Source organism: Acanthisitta chloris, unplaced genomic scaffold, assembly GCF_000695815.1.
Source record: "Acanthisitta chloris isolate BGI_N310 unplaced genomic scaffold, ASM69581v1 scaffold834, whole genome shotgun sequence".
NCBI classification, from domain to species: domain Eukaryota; kingdom Metazoa; phylum Chordata; class Aves; order Passeriformes; family Acanthisittidae; genus Acanthisitta; species Acanthisitta chloris.
Window position 1 is genome coordinate 35669 of NW_008669621.1, and position 17819 is coordinate 53487.

Consider the following 17819-nt stretch of genomic DNA (forward strand, 5'->3'; position numbering starts at 1 on the left):
CAGCAGTGACAGGTTAAGGGTTGGACTTGATGATCTTGGAGTTGTCCTCCAACCTTACTGATTCCCTGATTCCAAACCCCAGCTGGCTTCCCTGCTCCTTGTTTTGCAGCCGCCAGCCTGATGCTGCAAAGAAGGACAAGGAGGCAGCCCCGCTGGGCTCAGCGCCGTCCAAGCGCGCGGATGAGTGGAAGGATCCCTGGCGCCGATCCAAGTCTCCCAAGAAGAAGCTGGGCCTGAGTGTCTCCCCCAGCCGCGCACGGAGGCGCCGGAAAACCTCAGCCTCCTCAGCATCCGCATCTGGCTCCTCCAGGTAAGGGAAGGGGAAGAGTGTGTGGCACATTCAAGCCAGGTTAGTGCATCTGGGAATGGAATGTGGCTTGTTCTTGTCCAAGGAAAGTGTTGAGATGTTCGGAATAGGCTGTCCAGAGTGGAATTCATATCCTTGGAAGTGCTCAAGGACAGAATGGATGTAGCTTGGAGCAATCTGGGCTGGTGGAAGGTGGTGTTCCTGCCCATGGCAGGGGTGGAACTGGATGAGCTTTTAAGGTTCCTTCCAAACCCATTCCATGATTCTAGAATAATAAAATCATGTTATAAATAAGGAATAAATTAAAATACAATGTCTGGGAAAGCAGTTCAGGACTCATATTAGGAAAATTATTTCCCTCTTAAGGTGTTCAGGCACTGGGATATTGCCCAGGGAGGTGGTGGAGTCACCATCCCTGGAGGTGTTTAAGAGGTGTCTGGATGTGGTGCTGGAGGGTATGGTTTAGGGGTTACAGCAGTGACAGGTTAAGGGTTGGACTTGATCATGGTTCAGCCTTGATGATTCTCTGATTCTGTGGCCTGCTGCTCAGTGCCGCCTGTGGACAGGTAGTGAGATGGAAGCCAAAGGACTCAGGGAACTGTGGGTGCTGTGGCCTATTGAAGATGAAGGAAAAGCAATTTCTTGGAAAAGCCACTTTTGAGGTAAATTAGACCTAGATCCAGTCCAGGTGATTATGAACTCACCTAGATGAAAACTGACCTTAATAGGAGCAGAAGGAGCTGGAATCTGTAAAACTGCAGTCTAGTCACTCCAGGAGTGCTGGAGGGATGAGCTAAGGCCACTCCAGTCAGAGCATATTGATGCTACTGGGGGAGACTGGGATTTTGGAGGCTTGACAGAGCCAAGTTGGGCTTAGGAACCAACAGGTGTAAAACAAGACATAAACCACCCTTCTAAAGAAACTCCCTGAGTCGGGGAGCCTTGAGGCATAAGCTGGGTCCATTTCCTTTAAATGCTTGAACTTGATGCTCCTGAAGAGAGTGGGAAAGTATCTAAAAGGAATGAGGAACATGAATTGGAGATAAGAATTTAAAGCCAAAGCCCTTCTGAAACAGATTTTCTTGCTGGGATCACTGCACCTGAGGTTTCTCTGTTTTCTCCTCATCTGTCATTGGATCATGTGGTGAAAAGGCATGGAAATGTGTGAAAGGAATTTCCAAATGGATGGAAAGTCAGTAGGTGAAGGAAGGGAGGCTTTGGAAAGAGGAACAGGATCCTCCCTAAAAGCAGAGTGGGGCTGAGTGCTGACAGGTCACTGAGGAGAAGGCAGGAGGTTTGGGGGCAGAACTTGGGAAGAACAGTCTCAGAGACCTTTCTGAGTGGTGCTAAGTTTGAATGTTTTTCTTTCAGGTCCTCGTCTCGTTCATCCTCCTACTCTGGTTCAGGCTCCTCACGGTCTCGTTCCAGATCCTCCTCCTACAGCTCTTACTCCAGTCGCTCCTCAAGGCACAGCTCTTTCTCAGGCAGCAGGTCCAGGTAATAGCCCCTGGGCTTTGAAAACAATGCTGAACTGGTTTCCAAACACTTCCTAACACCTCCTTTTTGCTGCTGCTTAAAGCAAATCACTAACTCTTGAGCTAAAGCACTTCCCTGAGTGAGATGAATGTGACAGACACCCAGGCAGGCTGCCAGGGTGGCTGCTGGGTGAAGCAGAGCTGTCAGCCACCCCCTCCTCTCCCCAGTGCTCCCACCCACGAGCACACTGCTGTTGAGGCTGGGATCTTTCCCATGCCTGTGGTAAATTAGCATTTCCATCATTTGCATTTTGTGATTGGAAGAAGTTCAGCAGCATCTCTGTCCTATGGTGTTGGAATCTATTTCAGGAGGCAAATCACATCTCTTTATTAAAGCAGTTGTGTCTTGTGGTAGTCGTGACACTTCAAAGTAGCAATTCAGGGTGCCATGCTAATTAAACAGAGATATGCTGATTCCTCTACCCCTTCCTTGCCCCTGCAGACAGTTTCCCAAGGTTGGAATATGCATAATAGGAGAACTGGCTCCATAGATAGGCACTTCTTCAGAGCTGGAATCACCCAGAGTGGATCACACCACACAGGTGATGGGAGTGACTGTCTCACTTGTGAAGACCTGGTTTCTCCTAGGAAATGCTCAAGTGGGAGCTGATCTCACCTGGGGAGCAGCTGACCTTCCCCCATCCACCCCATTCCAGCTCTGCTCCTTGTAGGACAGTGCCAGATGCAGGTGACACACTTGGATGCCTTTCCCAGAAGGTAGGAGAGTGAGGAACACCCCAGTGCCTAACTGTTCTTCAGAAGGCATGTCCTCCAGGTGTCCAGCTCTTAGGATGCAACAAAGGGCTTCTAATTCCAGTCCTGGCAGTGGAGTGACTCAGCTGAGCACAGCATATGCCCTGCCAGTGGCTCACCTTTTGAGCCAGTCCTGGGCTTGGCTAACACCTCTTGCCCTTTGATATGTTGCCTTTGAGATGCACCACTTAATTTTGCTCCATGTGTCCCAGAAATTACAGATGGATATTGGAGATTAGGTGTATTTTTGTGTCTTTCCCCCAAGATTTGGGGGGGAGGGTTGCTCCTGTTTAAAGGATGCACCAGGAGTTACAGGACATGAAGGAGGTTGGAGCAAGTTGTGAAGTCAAAATCCTACTTATTTTCCTGCAGACATATTCTCCCTAAGGATAGAGTACAGAGAGAGAATGGACACAGCCTCAGGTGTTGCTGTGAAATTCCTGAGAATTCCTGTCTTTCAGCTGACCCTATTTTTCCATTTGTTTTCTGCTTTTCCCACTCTCTGATGACAGAAGTTTTGTTGAACTTTTGTCCAAATATGAAGCCAGCCTACGCTCAGGACGAGCTCCCTGGGAAGGAGGGAGTTGGTAGCTAAGTGCTCTGAGAGCCAGAAAAACCTCCTGCAATCCCAGGGACTGAGCAGTGATGTTTCCCTTCCTTTCCAGATCACGTTCCTTCTCATCTTCCCCTTCTCCTTCTCCAACACCATCTCCACACAAGCCACTGGCCAAGGCTAAAGGGGAGTTGTTGCCACCTCCTGGGAAAGGGTAAGGCTTCATCTTCCTCCTGGTAACACAGTGCAGAGCCCAAACAGCAGTTTAATCCCTCAGTTGGATCCTTCTGACCTTACACTGGAGGAGGACAGGGCTACATGGGGTATTAGGAAGGAATTCTTCCCTGTGAGGTGCTGAGGCACTGGCACAAGTTGCCCAGAGCAACTGTAGCTGCTCCATCTCTGAGACTGTGCTAGGCCAGGCTGGATGAGGCTTGGATCAACCTGGGCTAGTGGAAGGTGTCCCTGACCATGGCAGAGGGTGGAATATAATCTTTAAGCTCCTTCCAATCCAAAACACTGCGTGATTCTAGAACCTGGTTGGCAGTTTCAGGAAGAAATGGAAGATGCCAAATAAAACCCACACGGAAGAGTGTTTAACTTGGCTTATTTCATTCAATTATGACACTTTTCCTTATTAAATAAAACAAGTTAAACTCTACAATTAACCTTAAGTATTGCACGTATACGTCAGTGTTTAAACACGTCTGATTTACTGCTTAAACCTCTGGGTGTACAGATATATAGGGGCTATAGGAGAGTTTAATTCGTCCCTCTGCTGCAGCCTTAGACTAAAGAAATGCTTCAGCCTCATCAGCTATTAACACTGAGACAAACTAAAACAGGACTAGAGCTCTGAAGCTGCTTTGGTCACATTCTGACAGTAGTTTTGCTCTTTTAAATTCCTAAAATAGCTATTTCACAAACTCTCTAATAGTAAATTACAGCTCCATTGAGGGTGACACAACACTACAGTGATGTCACCTCTTTTCAGGTGACCTGCAGAGAAATGACACCATGGGAATCCCCCTAAATTCTCCAGAATGTGGGACAATCCCCTTTGCCACACTCCTGTAGCTCATTGATCTGCCTTTTGGGGGTTTTTCCCTTCTCCACTCAGGGCTCAGCCCTCTGAGGCCACACTCTGCCTGCAGCAGTGTCTTTCCACCCTCCCAGTGCTCGTGGCAGTGCTGGTTTGGTAACAGCACAGCAACCTGCACCAGCACAGGGATTATTTGCACTCCATAACATTGTATGCGCTTAATCCTGTGTTCTGCAGGGGATAAATGCAGATATTAAGCACTAGGGGAGGAATTAAGTGTCTGTGTGCAGCCACCTCCTCTCTGGTTAATAGGTGTGACATTAGTGCTGGGGATGTGCCAGGGCCTGAAGAGAGCTGGAGAGAGACTTTGGACAGGGGATGGAGTGACTGGACAGGGGGGAATGGTCTTAAGATGGAGTGGAGTTTGTTTGGATGTCAGGGAGAATTTGTTCGCTGTGAGGGTGCTGAGACACTGGCACAGGTTGCCCAGAGAAGCTGTGGCTGCTCCATCCCCAGAAGGCCAGATTTGAGCAACCTGGGCTAGTGGCAGATGTCTCTGCCTGTGGCAGGGGGTGGAACTGGATGATATTTCACATCCCTTCCAACCCAAACCATTCCATGATCATGTGTTGAGCAGTAACGAGATGCTAGAGCAGAGGCTGGAGTGCTCTGAGCCCAGAATTGAGCACTGAAGATCCAGAGCAATTCCTATCTCATGTAGCAGGTACTGGATAACACAGCAGTGTTCCCATGAAGTTCTCCACAGGGAAACACAAGCCAAGGGACACATCCAGGAGATACCTGCACACACAGGCTCTTTTGCTCCCTCCTCATCTGTGTAATGGAGCACAGAAGAGAATTTTGGCATTAACTGTGTGCATTTCCTTCAGAATCCTGATGGGCAGATTTCAAGTAGGTGTATGTATTTTGGGTGAAAAGTGCAGGGAATCAGCTGGATAAGAAACAGTGATTCCACACAGACTACTGCAGGAGTTGATTTGCAAGTCAAATACTTCCAGAATTGGCTATTGTGTAGTAATTTGTCTCTGAAAAAGTGACTTAAGATATGAGAGACAAATCCCTTTGGGGGAATCTGTTGTTTAATTGTGTTTGATGAAATAACTAAGTGTTTGTAACTACAGAAATCACATTTAGGGTAGGTTGGATGGGGCTTGGAGCAGCCTGGCCTAGTGGAAGGTGTTCCTGCCCATGGCAGGGAGTGGAATGAGATGAGCTTTAAGCTCCTTCCAACCCATACCATTCCATGATCTATGTAATGCTAATCAACAAACATGAGTTCATCTCATCCCTTCTGAGACTGTCTGTGATCTGTACCTCCCCCTGGGATCACACACCTGAAAACTGTGCTTTTTCCAGTGAAAAAGCTGTGAAGAAACTCACTGCCCTGCCAGTCCCTCAGCCACTCACTAAACTCAGCACAGCTGCTCCAGAGACAGCCAAGCCAGGGGATAACCGGGAGGCAAGGAGGAAGGAACGGCAGACCAGGACTCCACCCAGGAGGTAAGAGAGCTGAGGACTGGAGTGAGGCTTCATCCCCTGGAAGATAGCAGCAAATCCTGAGTTTCTTTCCAAGGTACCAACTACCAGTGCTCTTTTGGGTTAAACAAACCCATTTCCTAGGGCAGGGAGGAGAGAGGAAGAGAGGGAAGAAGGAGATGGTGGTGGATGCAAGTGGCCTCTGCCTCTGAAGGTTGATGAGAGAGAAAGTAGGTGGAATACCTGAAATGTGTCAAAATTAGGGTTTGCAGTGCTAAAAAGGCACTTTAAGAGCTGCTGTTGTGGAGGTGATGCAGGAAACAGGTGTGTTTGGGCAGACAGATGTGATGTGAGGGAGGGAGGACTGAGGTTTGTGGTGATGGGTCTGGGCCCTGTTTACACACACACACAGGAAGGATTCCCATATGGTCCCAGAAGCTGCTTCCTCAGCATCCAGCAGTGCCACTGGAGGAGAGGAGGGAAAGCTGCTGCTTTGGCTGTGCCAGTACACATGTTGCAGGCTCCTTGCTCTGCTTCCTCTTCCTGCCTTCCTCCTGTGTGACTCCAACATTCCAAGTGACTTGTTCTCTCTGTCGCCTGCCTGGTTTTGTTGCCTTCTTGCCCTCCCTTTGCATGTGAAAGGAGAGACTTCTGATAGCTTAAACAAGGAGCACTTGTCCGTTTTTAAATCTGTTTATCAAGCTTAATTCATTAAAAAAATGTTCCAGGATAAATGCAGGCAACATTCTGTGTTCCTGGAGGGACAGGAATCACCTGAGTACAGCAGGAACTCGCCATGCATCCTTCAGACATTAGAAATGTTGGAATAGCAGTGCTGCCTAGTCTGTGGAAGCAGCAGTTTGGTGTGTAAGAGTTGTATTTACTAGAAATTCCTGTTTTAGGAGCATACAAGGAACTGGGAGTGTTCCAGGCCTGCACTAAGGCAAATGTGGTTTCCTTGGATCACTAAGTGATGCTTTTTGTCCCTGTGTTTTGAAGATGGCTACAAGTCTGGTTTCCACTCAGCTTTTTAGAAGCACCCTGAGTTAATTTTGCGTGGGATTATATCTCCTGCTTCTTCCCAGGAGCTGAGGAAAAGGCCTGGGATGAGCTTTTCACTCCATGAGTGAAAACTAATTGTGACAGTTTCCCTATAAACTGTCACTTCTAGTTTCAGTTTGTCTTACTTTAACTAGTTAAATTAACTTCAGATGCTTTTAGCCACCTTCCCTTGTTCTTTATTCCAATCCTGGGGTTCAGGGTGGGTTTTTCACACTGCCCTACGCTTTCTGCTCTGCAGAAGCCAAACCAGCTCTGTTTGTGTTAGCACTGGTGCGTTAGTCCCAAAAACGTGTAGGATTGTATGTACAGCCTGGAATGCAAGGTACTCCCACTGCATTAGTTAGCAGTTCTGATCTGTAGGAAGCTGTCTTGGGATTGAGTGAATTTTCCTAGTGCCTGGTGTGTTTTGGATGTGGGATGAGAATGGTGTTGATAACTCACAGATGTTTGGCTTGTGGCTCACCCTACGTCAAGGGCTTTGCAGTTTCCCAGGCTCAGCCAGTGAAGAGGGAGGGAGTAGAGGCAGGACAGCTACCCCAGACTGGCTACAGGGATATTTCACACCGCAGAGCACCATTCCCAGGGTATAAAGTTGAGGAGGTGGCTGGAAGGGGCTGATCACTGCTCAGGGCTGGGCAGTGGGCAGTGAGTGACTGTACTGTGCATCACTTGTTTCTCTTGGGGCTTTTCCTTCCCCTTTCTCCTTTTCATTGCAGTTATCATTGTGTGAGTGTGTTGTTTGTTGTCTTGCAGGAGGACTATCAGTGGCAGCATCAGTGGCAGTGCCAGCAGCTACAGTGGGTCCAGCTCCCGGTCCAGGTCCTTGTCTCGGTCTCTCTCCAGATCTCATTCCAGATCATCCTCTGCCTCAGTCTCCCACTCTCCCTCTGGGTCCAGGAAATCCAGGTACAGCCTTGACCCTTCATTACTTTTATTTAAGTGGGAGAAATTGTCTGTTCTTCAGTGCTGTGGTTTCTTGCAATGAAAACTCTCTGTAGCTTCCAGTGGCAGAAGCTGCAGGTGCCCAGGAGGGGACAAGATTGGGTTTGTTACAAATCCTAAGTCCTGAATTGGGACAGGAATACAGTATTGGAGAGGGACTTTTCACGAAGGAATGGAGTGCTAAGACAAGGGGAATGACCTTAAGCTGAAGTGGGGGAGGTTTAGATTGGTTATTAGGGTGATATCCTTCCCTGTGAGGCTGCTGAGGCACTGACACAGGTTGCCCAGTGGAGCTGTGGCTGCTCCATCCCTGGGAGTGTTCCAAGCCAAGTTGGATGGGACTTGAAGCAACCTGGGCTAGTGGCAGGTGTCCCTGCCCATGGCAGGGGGTGGATTTGGATGACCTTTAAGGTCCTTCCCACCCAAACCATTCCATGATTCTGTGATATTTTCCTTGTGGTTTATTCAAAGGTATAATCTTGTCACATGCCCAACTGCCCATTTAACCCAAATTGCTACCAAAACATCTCCTTATGACCAGGGTGATCCCACATCCTAATTAATTTACAAAGGAATGGTTTCAGGGTATGGAGCTTTGCACTCCTACACCTCTCCCTCTTCTGCTTACTGCATGTCCTTAGGGAAGATGCATGGCCTAACGGGAGGTCAGAAAAGCCCTAGAAGTTCCAGCTAATGCTATTTGTCCTCTCCTGGCAGAGCTGCATGACCACTTCCCTTTGTGTTTAGCCCCAAGTGTCTAGTTCTAAGACTGTTAGACTGTGGGATGTGTAAACAACAAACTCCCTCCAGCAGAGAGTCATGAAATAAACCTCTTTCAAGTCCTTCACTCAGGTTTTCACATATGTTCACACGGAGGAATCCCTGAATCCTCACAGACATAGCCTTGAAACACAACACTTCTCAGGGACACAGATTTAAGAGCAGATCTGTAGTGTAAACCAGTGGATTAAGTAGGATTTGGCTCTGAGCTGCTCTAATTCACATCTCTGAACTCTGTGAAGCTCCAAGGTTCAACATCCTCATTATTTTAGGGATATCTAGACTTGTTTACCACATGCTTGTCACATTCATCAGCTCAGGCTGGTGATGCAAGAGCTTCAGAGAGTGCTGGGGCATGGATGGAAGAATGAACACAGATCTTACTTGTGGGGCTGTGTGTACTGTTCCTACAGGTGTTGGGGAAGGGGGAAATGTAGGAAATATGGTGTGTCCCTGTTTTCACCATAGCTGTGACAGCCTTGTAGCCTGGAGAAGGACTTTCCAGATGACCTCTCAGAGCTCAGCTCCATCATGATGCCACTGGGTAGAGGCTTTGCAGCTCGTACCAGGGTTAGTCTGTGCTGAAGCTGCCGCAGTTGTTCCAATGCGGCTTACAGCCAGGGAGCCTGGACTTTGCTGGCAGGGCAGGTTGGGGTGGCCTGCAGAACAGGCTGGTGAGGCTGACTGAATATTCATGGAGTTAGCATATACCTGGAGTGGGATGGTTTGGTTGGAAGGACCTTAAAGCTCATCTTGTTCCACCCCCTGCCATGGGCAGGTACACCTTCCACTAGCCCAGGTTGCTCCAAGCCCCATCCAGCCTGGCCTGGAACACTTCCAGGCACTGTTAGGAGATAACAATCTTGTAGGCATCCTCCCTGTCGTTATCAGTTGTGACAGTGAGTGTGTTCCACGAGCAGAAACACTGTCAGGGAACCCTTGACCTGGGCCACAACACTGACCTGTACTGATAGTCACACCCTGCTTTCACTTCTGGTTCTCCTGGGCAAACACTGACCTGTTTACTTGTTGTATCAATCCTGTTTATAAATAAACATTACTTTCTAGGCCTACATCTAACATTTGGGGTTTTCATATCATCAGCCCCTCAGGACACACAGCTTTGGATCTTCCTGGACACACTTCCTTCTCACTGGCACAGGTTGCCCAAGGAGGCTGTAGATGCCCCAACCCTGTTTGAAGGCAGGTTGGATAAAGCCTTGAGCAGCCTGGTCTGGTGGGAGGTCAAGGGGTAGAACAAGCTGGAAGTGTTCAAAGCCAAACCATTCCATGATTCTATCATTCATTCATCAGGGTCAGGTTGGATAAAACCCTGAGCAATCTGGTCTGGTGGAAGGTGTCCCTGCTCATGACAGTGGAGTGGAACAACATGAGCTTTAAGGTCCTTTCTAACCCAAACCATTCCATGATTCATTCATCAAGGCCAGGCTGGATGCAGGTTGCCAGGAGCAACCTGCTCTGGTGCATGGTGTCTCTGCCTAGGGACAGTTGGGACTAGGTGATCTCTTAAGGTCCATTCCAACCCCTTAACATACTATGAAACTACAATTCTTCCTGCTCATTGCCTTAGAGCTTCCTCACATCCAGCCATGCAGGAGATGGAGGCTGAGATTCTTGTTGTCTTCACGAGTGTAATGAGCTGGTTCTTTGCAGGTCCCTGAGTGTGAGCAGTGTCTCCTCTGTGTCCAGTGCCTCCTCCAGCAGCAGCTCCGTGCGCAGCGCTGACTCCGAGGACATGTACGCGGACCTGGCCAGCCCTGTGTCCTCGGCCAGCTCCAGGTCCCCGACCCCAGCACAGCAGAAGAAAGGTAGAGGTACCTGCTTTGGGTTCTTTTTCATCTCTATGGAGTCCTGGGAGAACAAGGAGGGAGCAGAGATCCACATGAAGCTTGCTTGGGTGTTCTGTGGGTTCCATTGTTGAGTAGAGGTTGACACAGATTAGGGAGCACAGAGGCTTCAGTGAGGAGGGTGAGGCCATGGAGGAGGGAGGCTGTGGGGGGGAGGTTTCCATCCCCGTCCTTCCATCCCTGTGCCTCTGCCTGTCTCCTGCCTTTTCCTGCATGAGTTCTGCCTCTTCCTTGTTGTCTTTCACCTTTGGAAGGTGACGTCAATCTGGACAACTCCAGTATCATGTTGCTCTTCCTCCGTTCTTTTCAGGCCATAGCAGAGTTAGTGGCAAAAGCCTTTTGTTCTTTGGCCTTTATGTTCCTCTCTGTGGCAATTCTGCTTCCCTGAACCTTGTAACCTCAGGGCCACGTGTTGTGCTCACTGGTGTGGGCTTTCCCAGACCCTGGAGCAGCAGCCTCATGCCCTGCCCTCCCAAGGAATCACTCCCAAGTCACCACGTCTGCTCTCTGCTTTCCACAGGAAAGTCAAAAAAAGAAGACAGTGCTAAGGAGGAGAAGAGGAAAAGGGATGTGCCCTCTCAGCTCCTCAAGTCAGCCAAGCCCACCCAGGGCAACAAATCCCAGCAGCTGCTCCAGAGCCAGCAGCCCTCGGCCCCACAGTCACAGCAGGGAGGCTTCAGTGGGCACAAGGAGATCAAACTGACCCTCCTGAACAAGGTGAGAGGGGAATGGCTGTGATTCCCTGCTCAGGGCATCCCAGGAGCAGGGTGGGATGGAGGGCAGGGGAGCTCCAGGCTCGGTGGTGGCAGGATGAGCTCAGCCGGGCAGGTCTGCAGCTGGCACACAGAACCAGTCTGGCAGCTCACACCCTGTGGTGGCTTCACTGTGGGACTGTGTTGGCGGCTTCCCTGGGGCACTTTCCTGCTGCAGCTTCCAGGCTCTTCTCTGCTTGCTCGAAGGCTGCACTGACAGTCCACATGTTCAAGGGCCTTTCCCACTGGGAGATGCTCCCAGCACAGAGTCATAGGTGGATCAGGTTGGAAGGGACCACACTGGGACATCTGGTCCCACCTTCCTGCTCAAGCTGAGTCAGCCCAGAGCACATGGCACAGGATTGCATCCAGATGGCTCTGGAGTATCTCCAATGCCACAGGATTGCATCCAGATGAACCTCTCTGAGCAATTTGTTCAGTGCTCAGTGACTGCACAGGGAAATTCTTCCTCATGTTCAGGTGGAACTTCCTGTGCTTAAGTTTGTGCTCACTGCCTGTTGTTTTATTGGTTGGCACCACTGAGCAGAGCCTGATCCATCCTCTTGGGCACCCCCAAGTGCTCATGTACAGATATGTATACAAAATGTATGCAGATACTTGTATACATTGATGAGGTCCCTCTCAGCCTCTTCTTGAGACTGAACAGGCACAGCTGCCTCAGCCTTTCCTCATCAGTGAGGTGCTCCAGTCCCTGGACTTGCTTCAGGAGCTTCATGTCCCTCTTGTCCTGAGGAGCCCAGAACTGGACACAGTACTCCAGATGTGCCCAACCAGGGCTGAGTGGAGGGGCAGGATCACTTCCCTGGCCCACTGGCAATGCTTTTCCTAATGCATCCCAGGATTTTCTTGACCACAAGGACACAATGTTGATTCATGGACAGCCTGTTGTCCGCCAGGACCCCCAGGTCCTTCTCCACAGACCTGCTCTCCAGCAGGTCAGTGCCCAACCTGTACCAGTGCTCATTCCCAAGCACTCCCCTCCCACTAAAGCTGCAGTGAGCTGCTGACAGCGCATTCCCTGAGTCAGGAGGTGACAGTGGTGAGTGCCTCACCTCCCTGAGGGGTGCTCACCTGGCTCTCCCCTTTCCCACCAATCCCACTGCCATGGTGTGGAGCCTTGGCTTGACATCCAATCCAGATCCTGTGGGAGAGCTCTGTGCTGGGCAGGGTGTTGGCCTCAGGCACGTGGGCAGGTTCCTGCTTTTGAAGCATTAATGTTTGGCTCTGACGGCCCAAATTCCCCCAGCACAATATGAGGCTGCAAATTTCCCTACTTCCCTGTGCTCTGACGTTGGAGTGGCTTTATCAGGATCGGGAAGCACTCCCATGGAGATGAGTGTGCAGTGACACATAACTCCAGCACCCTCAGAGCCTGAAGGAAGGCACAGCTCCACAGGCCTCCTTGAAATCTGCTCTCCTTGGTGCTGCTGGAAAAACAGCCCCAAAAGCTGCTGGTTGCCTGTTTCCAGTCTGAAAATAGCTCAGTGTTAGCCCCAGCTGGGTTCTGGTGATTGGGAATGACATGGATCCAGTGATGGATGTGCAAAGAGGTGTTTGCATGGACCAAGTAGCACATCCTGAGCACCATCACAGGGAATACCTTCCCAGGTGTGGCTGCTCAGCTTTGTTGTCTGTTTTATTCCCTTCCAGGCAGCTGACAAAGGAAGCAGGAAGAGATATGAGCCAACAGACAAAGACAGGCCAAGCTCTCCTCCAGCCAAACGAGCCAACATGTCCCCTGACAGAGGTGAGCCATGAGCCATCCTGGGGCTCCTGGCCTGGATGGACTCCTGCTCTGTGTTTGGGCAGCAAATGTCCCATGAAAGCCTCCACTGCAAGAATGCAGTCCCTGGAATCATTAATTACAGTCCTGTGTCCTTCCAAACCCTCAGAGATTGTGATTGCTGGTGGCAATCACAGATAATGGGGTGCATTGTCCATCCTGCTGCAAAACCATGGTGGAGGTTGGTGAGGGCAGCCCTGGGCAGACTGTCCTGTGGGGCACATTGTGCCTGATGTGGCTCCTCTGTGTCTGTGTAAGTCCTCTCCAAGATAATAACTCCCTTGCCTTGAAGACATCACTCTCACCTCTTGCTGGAGATCCACATCCACCCCACCATGGCCTCCTGTTCACTGCTGCAGTCATTGGATGTGGCTGTGGAGGTCAGGGGAGGCTTAGCTTAGATACTTGGGAAATTTTTTTCCATGGAAAAGGTGGTCCAGCATTGGAACAGCTGCCCAGGGCAGTCATGGAGTCACCATCCATGAAGTGGTGAAGACCATGTGGATGTGGCACTTGAGGACATGGTTAGTGCACAGAGTGCAGGTCCCTGGGTTGGTGGTTGGACTTGATGGTCTTCAAGGTCTTTTCCAACTTTAACCATTCCATGATTCTAAGTCATAGTGTTTACTATATCCCAGAGTTTTCTCTGGCTTGTATTCCAATGCATCCCAGGGGATGTCAGTCCTGCCAGACAGGCTTGTGGCGGTGCTTAGAAAGGGAGCAGAGGCTGCCAAGGCCCCAGGATGGATGGATGGATGGATGCAACACCTGCCTACATCACCCATCCTGTGAAATGAGCTGATTTCTTCACTTGGCCATGACACAATCCAATCTGCCCTGGATGTTTAGAAAGACAAAGGCTTTCCAAGGCTTCTCCTGGGCCTTGAACCCCCACCAGCAGCAAGAACACCTGGGCAGACCAAGCTGGAGAAGCACAGAGAGTGAGCTCAGTGCCACCCTGCAGCCCTTGCTGTCAGTGCCGGAGGGCTCGGGGGGTGAGGTTGGGTGGCAGCCAGTGCTGATGGTGACGTCGGAGCCAGCGCTGCCACGTGATGTTGTTTTCCCTGGTGGTTGGGCTGTAGGTGGATCTTGTTGACTCTGGGTGTCAGCCAGCAAAGATCTCTGAGCTAATAACCTGCTTGCATTCAACTCCTGCAGAGGCAGTGTGGAAGGGACTGGGTGAGGTTGAAGTTCACTGGGGTCTAGTTCACAGCAGGTGCTGAGCTGCACAGAAGTGAGCCAACTCAGCACACTTGCTGCCACTGGCAAAGATGTCGTTATGGACTTTTTCTTGTTTAGGTGTTATAAAGCACTTTTTAAGCTGTTTCCTGGCAGGGTGAGAGGTACTGGAAACAAACCCCTCTGGCATGTGCTCTGGTGGAATGAGGAATGAAGGTTGGGAAGACCTCCAAGGTCAAGTCCAGGTTTTAACTCAATCCCACCATGCCCACTTAAACCATTTGGAATCATGGAATGGTTTGGGTTGGAAGGGACATTAACACTTATCTCGTTCCACCCCTGCCATGGACAGGGACACCTTCCCCTAGCCCAAGTTACTCCAAGCTCCAACCAACCTGGCCTGGAACACTTCCAGGGATATCCAGGCCCTTCAGCCTCAAATCCCAGGGGCAAACATCCCCTTGGCTGAGTTGGGGCTGAGCCCCTCAGTGTCCCAGCACCAAGGTGGTCAGTAATGGTGCCCTGAATCTTTCACCTGTTGAGGATCTGTGGTGGCCACAGCCTGGGCATTCTCACAGTGTCCATCCTGGGCAGCAGAGAGCTGCCCTGGCACCACAGGTGGCTGCTGCCACAAGGAACTGAGCACCTGTGCTGTCTGCAGTGCTGCTTCAAGTGAGGTCAGCAGCCACAGCATCACTACTCAGAGCAGGACAGCAGAGCTCACAGGCATCCCTGCAGGGACATAGGTAGAGTTCCCACTCTGTGCCCTGGGACAGCAGTGGTTGGAGTCCTGTAGGACCCCAAGGAGCTTCCCACCATCCCTGAGTCCCCAGAGCAGCTCCTCTGGGGGAGAGCAGCACCCTGAGCAAACAGTGGGTGATGCCTGTGGATTGGCCTCAGCTGGCTCCAGAAGCAGCAGAGCTGCACTCACCTGGCACTCTTGGAACCAATACATCCTGTTCCCTAGCCAGTGCAGAGACAGCAGGTTTGCAGGCCTAAAATGCCATGGAGGAGCTTTATTCCAGTGCCCTCCCCACAGCTGGTGTCATGCACAGGTGATGTGGAGCACACCCCTGAGTGGCTGCTTTGCACCCCCAGCGTGGGGGACAGCAGTGGGTTCCTTCCTTGCTCTCCAGAGAGCACTGAGACCATCAGGCAGAGCAGAGAGTGGTGCCTTGGTGACAAGCAGTAACATCTCTCCTTTTCCTCTCCCAACAGGCTCTCGTGACAGGAAGGCGACTGGGAAAGTCTCATCCCCCAAACAGGAGCGACAGAGGGGCCAGAACACAAAACCTTCACCTGCACAGGCAGACAGGTGAGTGCTGCTGCTTCTCCTGGGCCTGGGTGGGCCAGGTTGGGCTCAGTCCCTCCTTCCAGGGTGACAAGCAGTAACATCTCTCCTTTTCCTCTCCCAACAGGCTCTCGTGACAGGAAGGCGACTGGGAAAGTCTCATCCCCCAAACAGGAGCGACAGAGGGGCCAGAACACAAAACCTTCACCTGCACAGGCAGACAGGTGAGTGCTGCTGCTTCTCCTGGGCCTGGGTGGGCCAGGTTGGGCTCAGTCCCTCCTTCCAGGGCAGCTCCAAAGGCTCTCTGGGTTCCATGAGCCAGAGGTGCTCAGGGGTTGGTGCTGAGCCATTCCAGCTTGGAGCTGAGCAGGAGCCTAGGGGTTTCCTGAGGTCATTCCCAGCAAGAGGAGCCAAGTGGGTCAGGTGTGAGCTCAGTCTGTGGATTGTTAATGTAGTGCTAATGAGCCAGAGAGGACAACCCCTTCACCCACTGCCCAACTCCTCATGGCATCTGATTCCAGTGCCTGATTCCTGCTTTTCCCAGCCCGCCATATCCTCAGCTGCTCACCTTGCTGCTATGGCATGTTAAAATGTGTCCCCTGCATGAGACAGCATGGTGACAGCCCTGACTTTGTGGCTCCCCATCCCCCGAGGTGACAGATGAGCAGTTCAGCTCCAGATTCCTGGCAGTCTGTGCCCACTGCCATGCTGGGAATATCCCAGTGCAGGACTGAATGTGTGCCCGAATGGTTGTGGAGCACCTGTGGCACACCTGAAGCTTCTCAGTCCTCCCTGCCTGTAGCCAGTGCTGCTTATTTTTCCAGTGTCATCTCTCCAAGGGTCTCTGGGAGCAAATGCCACCTCAGTGTTCCTTGGCAGGACTCATTCCATCCCCTTCTACCTCGCCTGGGTCATGAGTGAGCCTCAAATTCCACGTCCCAGAGACTTCCCAACCCCAAACCTCACCCCACTGCCACAGCCTTGTCCTCCCTTAGGCCCTGTTTACCAGCAGAGACAGGAACCTCAGTCATTCCAGGCCAGTGGTGGTGACCACACCTGTGGTTCCTGACCTTCTAATCCCACTGCTCCTCATGTTGGCAGTGCCACATGGTGTGTTAATGCTCTGCATGGCCAGCTGGGATGGAATTATGGGCACATTGGATTTCTCCAGAGCAGCAAAAGACCCAGTGGCATCACAGGGAATGGACTGTCAAGATTCGGGATTGTGGGGATGCTCCAGGGCTGCTCTCCCTTCTGTGTCTCTCTTACCCACAGTGAGCTGCAGCTACAAGCTGGCACAGCCCATGGTGCCAAGTTTAACCTGGGATCTCCCTGGAACAGCTGATTCTTTTACTGTTTCAGCCAGTTTTCAACCCACGGTCTCGTGTCTCCAACTTTGTCCCTCCCATCAGCTTTTGGAGCAATGGTAGATGTGGCATTTTATGGTAGTTTAGTTTAGATCAGAAATTAGGGAGAAATTCCTCCCTGTGAGGGTGCTGAGGCACTGGCACAGGTTGCCCAGAGAAGCTGTGGCTGCTCCATCCCTGAAAGTGTTCCAGGTTGGATGGGGCTTGGAGCAACCTGGGCTAGTAGAAGGTGCTGCTGCCCATGCACTGGATGAGCTTTCACATCCCTCCCATTCCATGATTCCATGTGTTTTAGTGGACATGGTGGGATTCAGTTAAACCTTAGACCTGATGAACTTGGAGGTCTTCACAACCTTCATTCCTGATTCCTTCAGCGCATGTGACCATGGGGTTGGTTTCCAGCTCCTCTCACCTGTCTCTCCTTTCTCTCCCTGCCAGGAAACGCCAACTGTCTCCTCAATCCAAGAGCTCCAGCAAAGTGACAAGTGTCCCAGGCAAAGGCTCTGAGCCAGGGCCCGTGAGCCTCAAGGGGGGCAAGTCCAGCACCCTGTCCCGCCGGGAGGAGCTCCTCAAGCAGCTCAAGGCGGTGGAAGATGCCATCGCCCGCAAGAGGGCCAAAATCCCAGGAAAAGTATAGTGGGCAGTGCCCAGGGAGTGACTGCTGATGTTTTTATAACTAGTGGAACAACAGCCACGTTGGGATTTTGCAGTTCTGTCTTCATTTTGGCTGTGATTCTTTTTAAAACACCCACCGAGAACACAACCCTGGAGGAGGCTGTGAGGGCCGAGGGCTCTGCCTCCCTGGCAATTCTGCACAGAGGACTCTAAGCCTGTGGGATGTTCCCACTTCCCCTCTCTCTCTCTCTCTCTCTCTGTCTCTCTTTCCCATCTCCTCTTTGCTAGCCTCGAGTTGTATTCTCCTAGTTAGCCCTGCTGTGTGGTGAGTGTCTTCAGCAATGCAGTTCTAGTTCCTGTGTGCCGAGAGAGCTGCTGGCAACATCCCCTCCTCCCCCAGGAGCACAGTATCTATATATCCTGCCTCAATCCCCTTGGGAAATCATCTCTGGAGCAGAGGATTGCTTCAGTT

General features: G+C 51.1%; 1 protein-coding gene across 1 annotated transcript in view; it reads left to right on the top strand.

Annotated features, from left to right (window-relative positions):
* Positions 1-17475, top strand: part of ZC3H18 (zinc finger CCCH-type containing 18) — a 45579-nt gene extending 28104 nt beyond the window's left edge. Inside the window, exons 8-17 of the mRNA XM_009073356.1 lie at positions 110-310; positions 1679-1804; positions 3261-3362; positions 5568-5711; positions 7503-7568; positions 10146-10306; positions 10860-11056; positions 12763-12859; positions 15293-15389; positions 17171-17475. Coding sequence (XP_009071604.1) covers positions 110-310; positions 1679-1804; positions 3261-3362; positions 5568-5711; positions 7503-7568; positions 10146-10306; positions 10860-11056; positions 12763-12859; positions 15293-15389; positions 17171-17369 — 1390 coding nt within the window. The 3' untranslated portion in view covers positions 17370-17475. The remainder of the gene's footprint in view (positions 1-109; positions 311-1678; positions 1805-3260; positions 3363-5567; positions 5712-7502; positions 7569-10145; positions 10307-10859; positions 11057-12762; positions 12860-15292; positions 15390-17170) is intronic.
* The last annotated feature ends 344 nt before the right edge of the window (positions 17476-17819 follow it).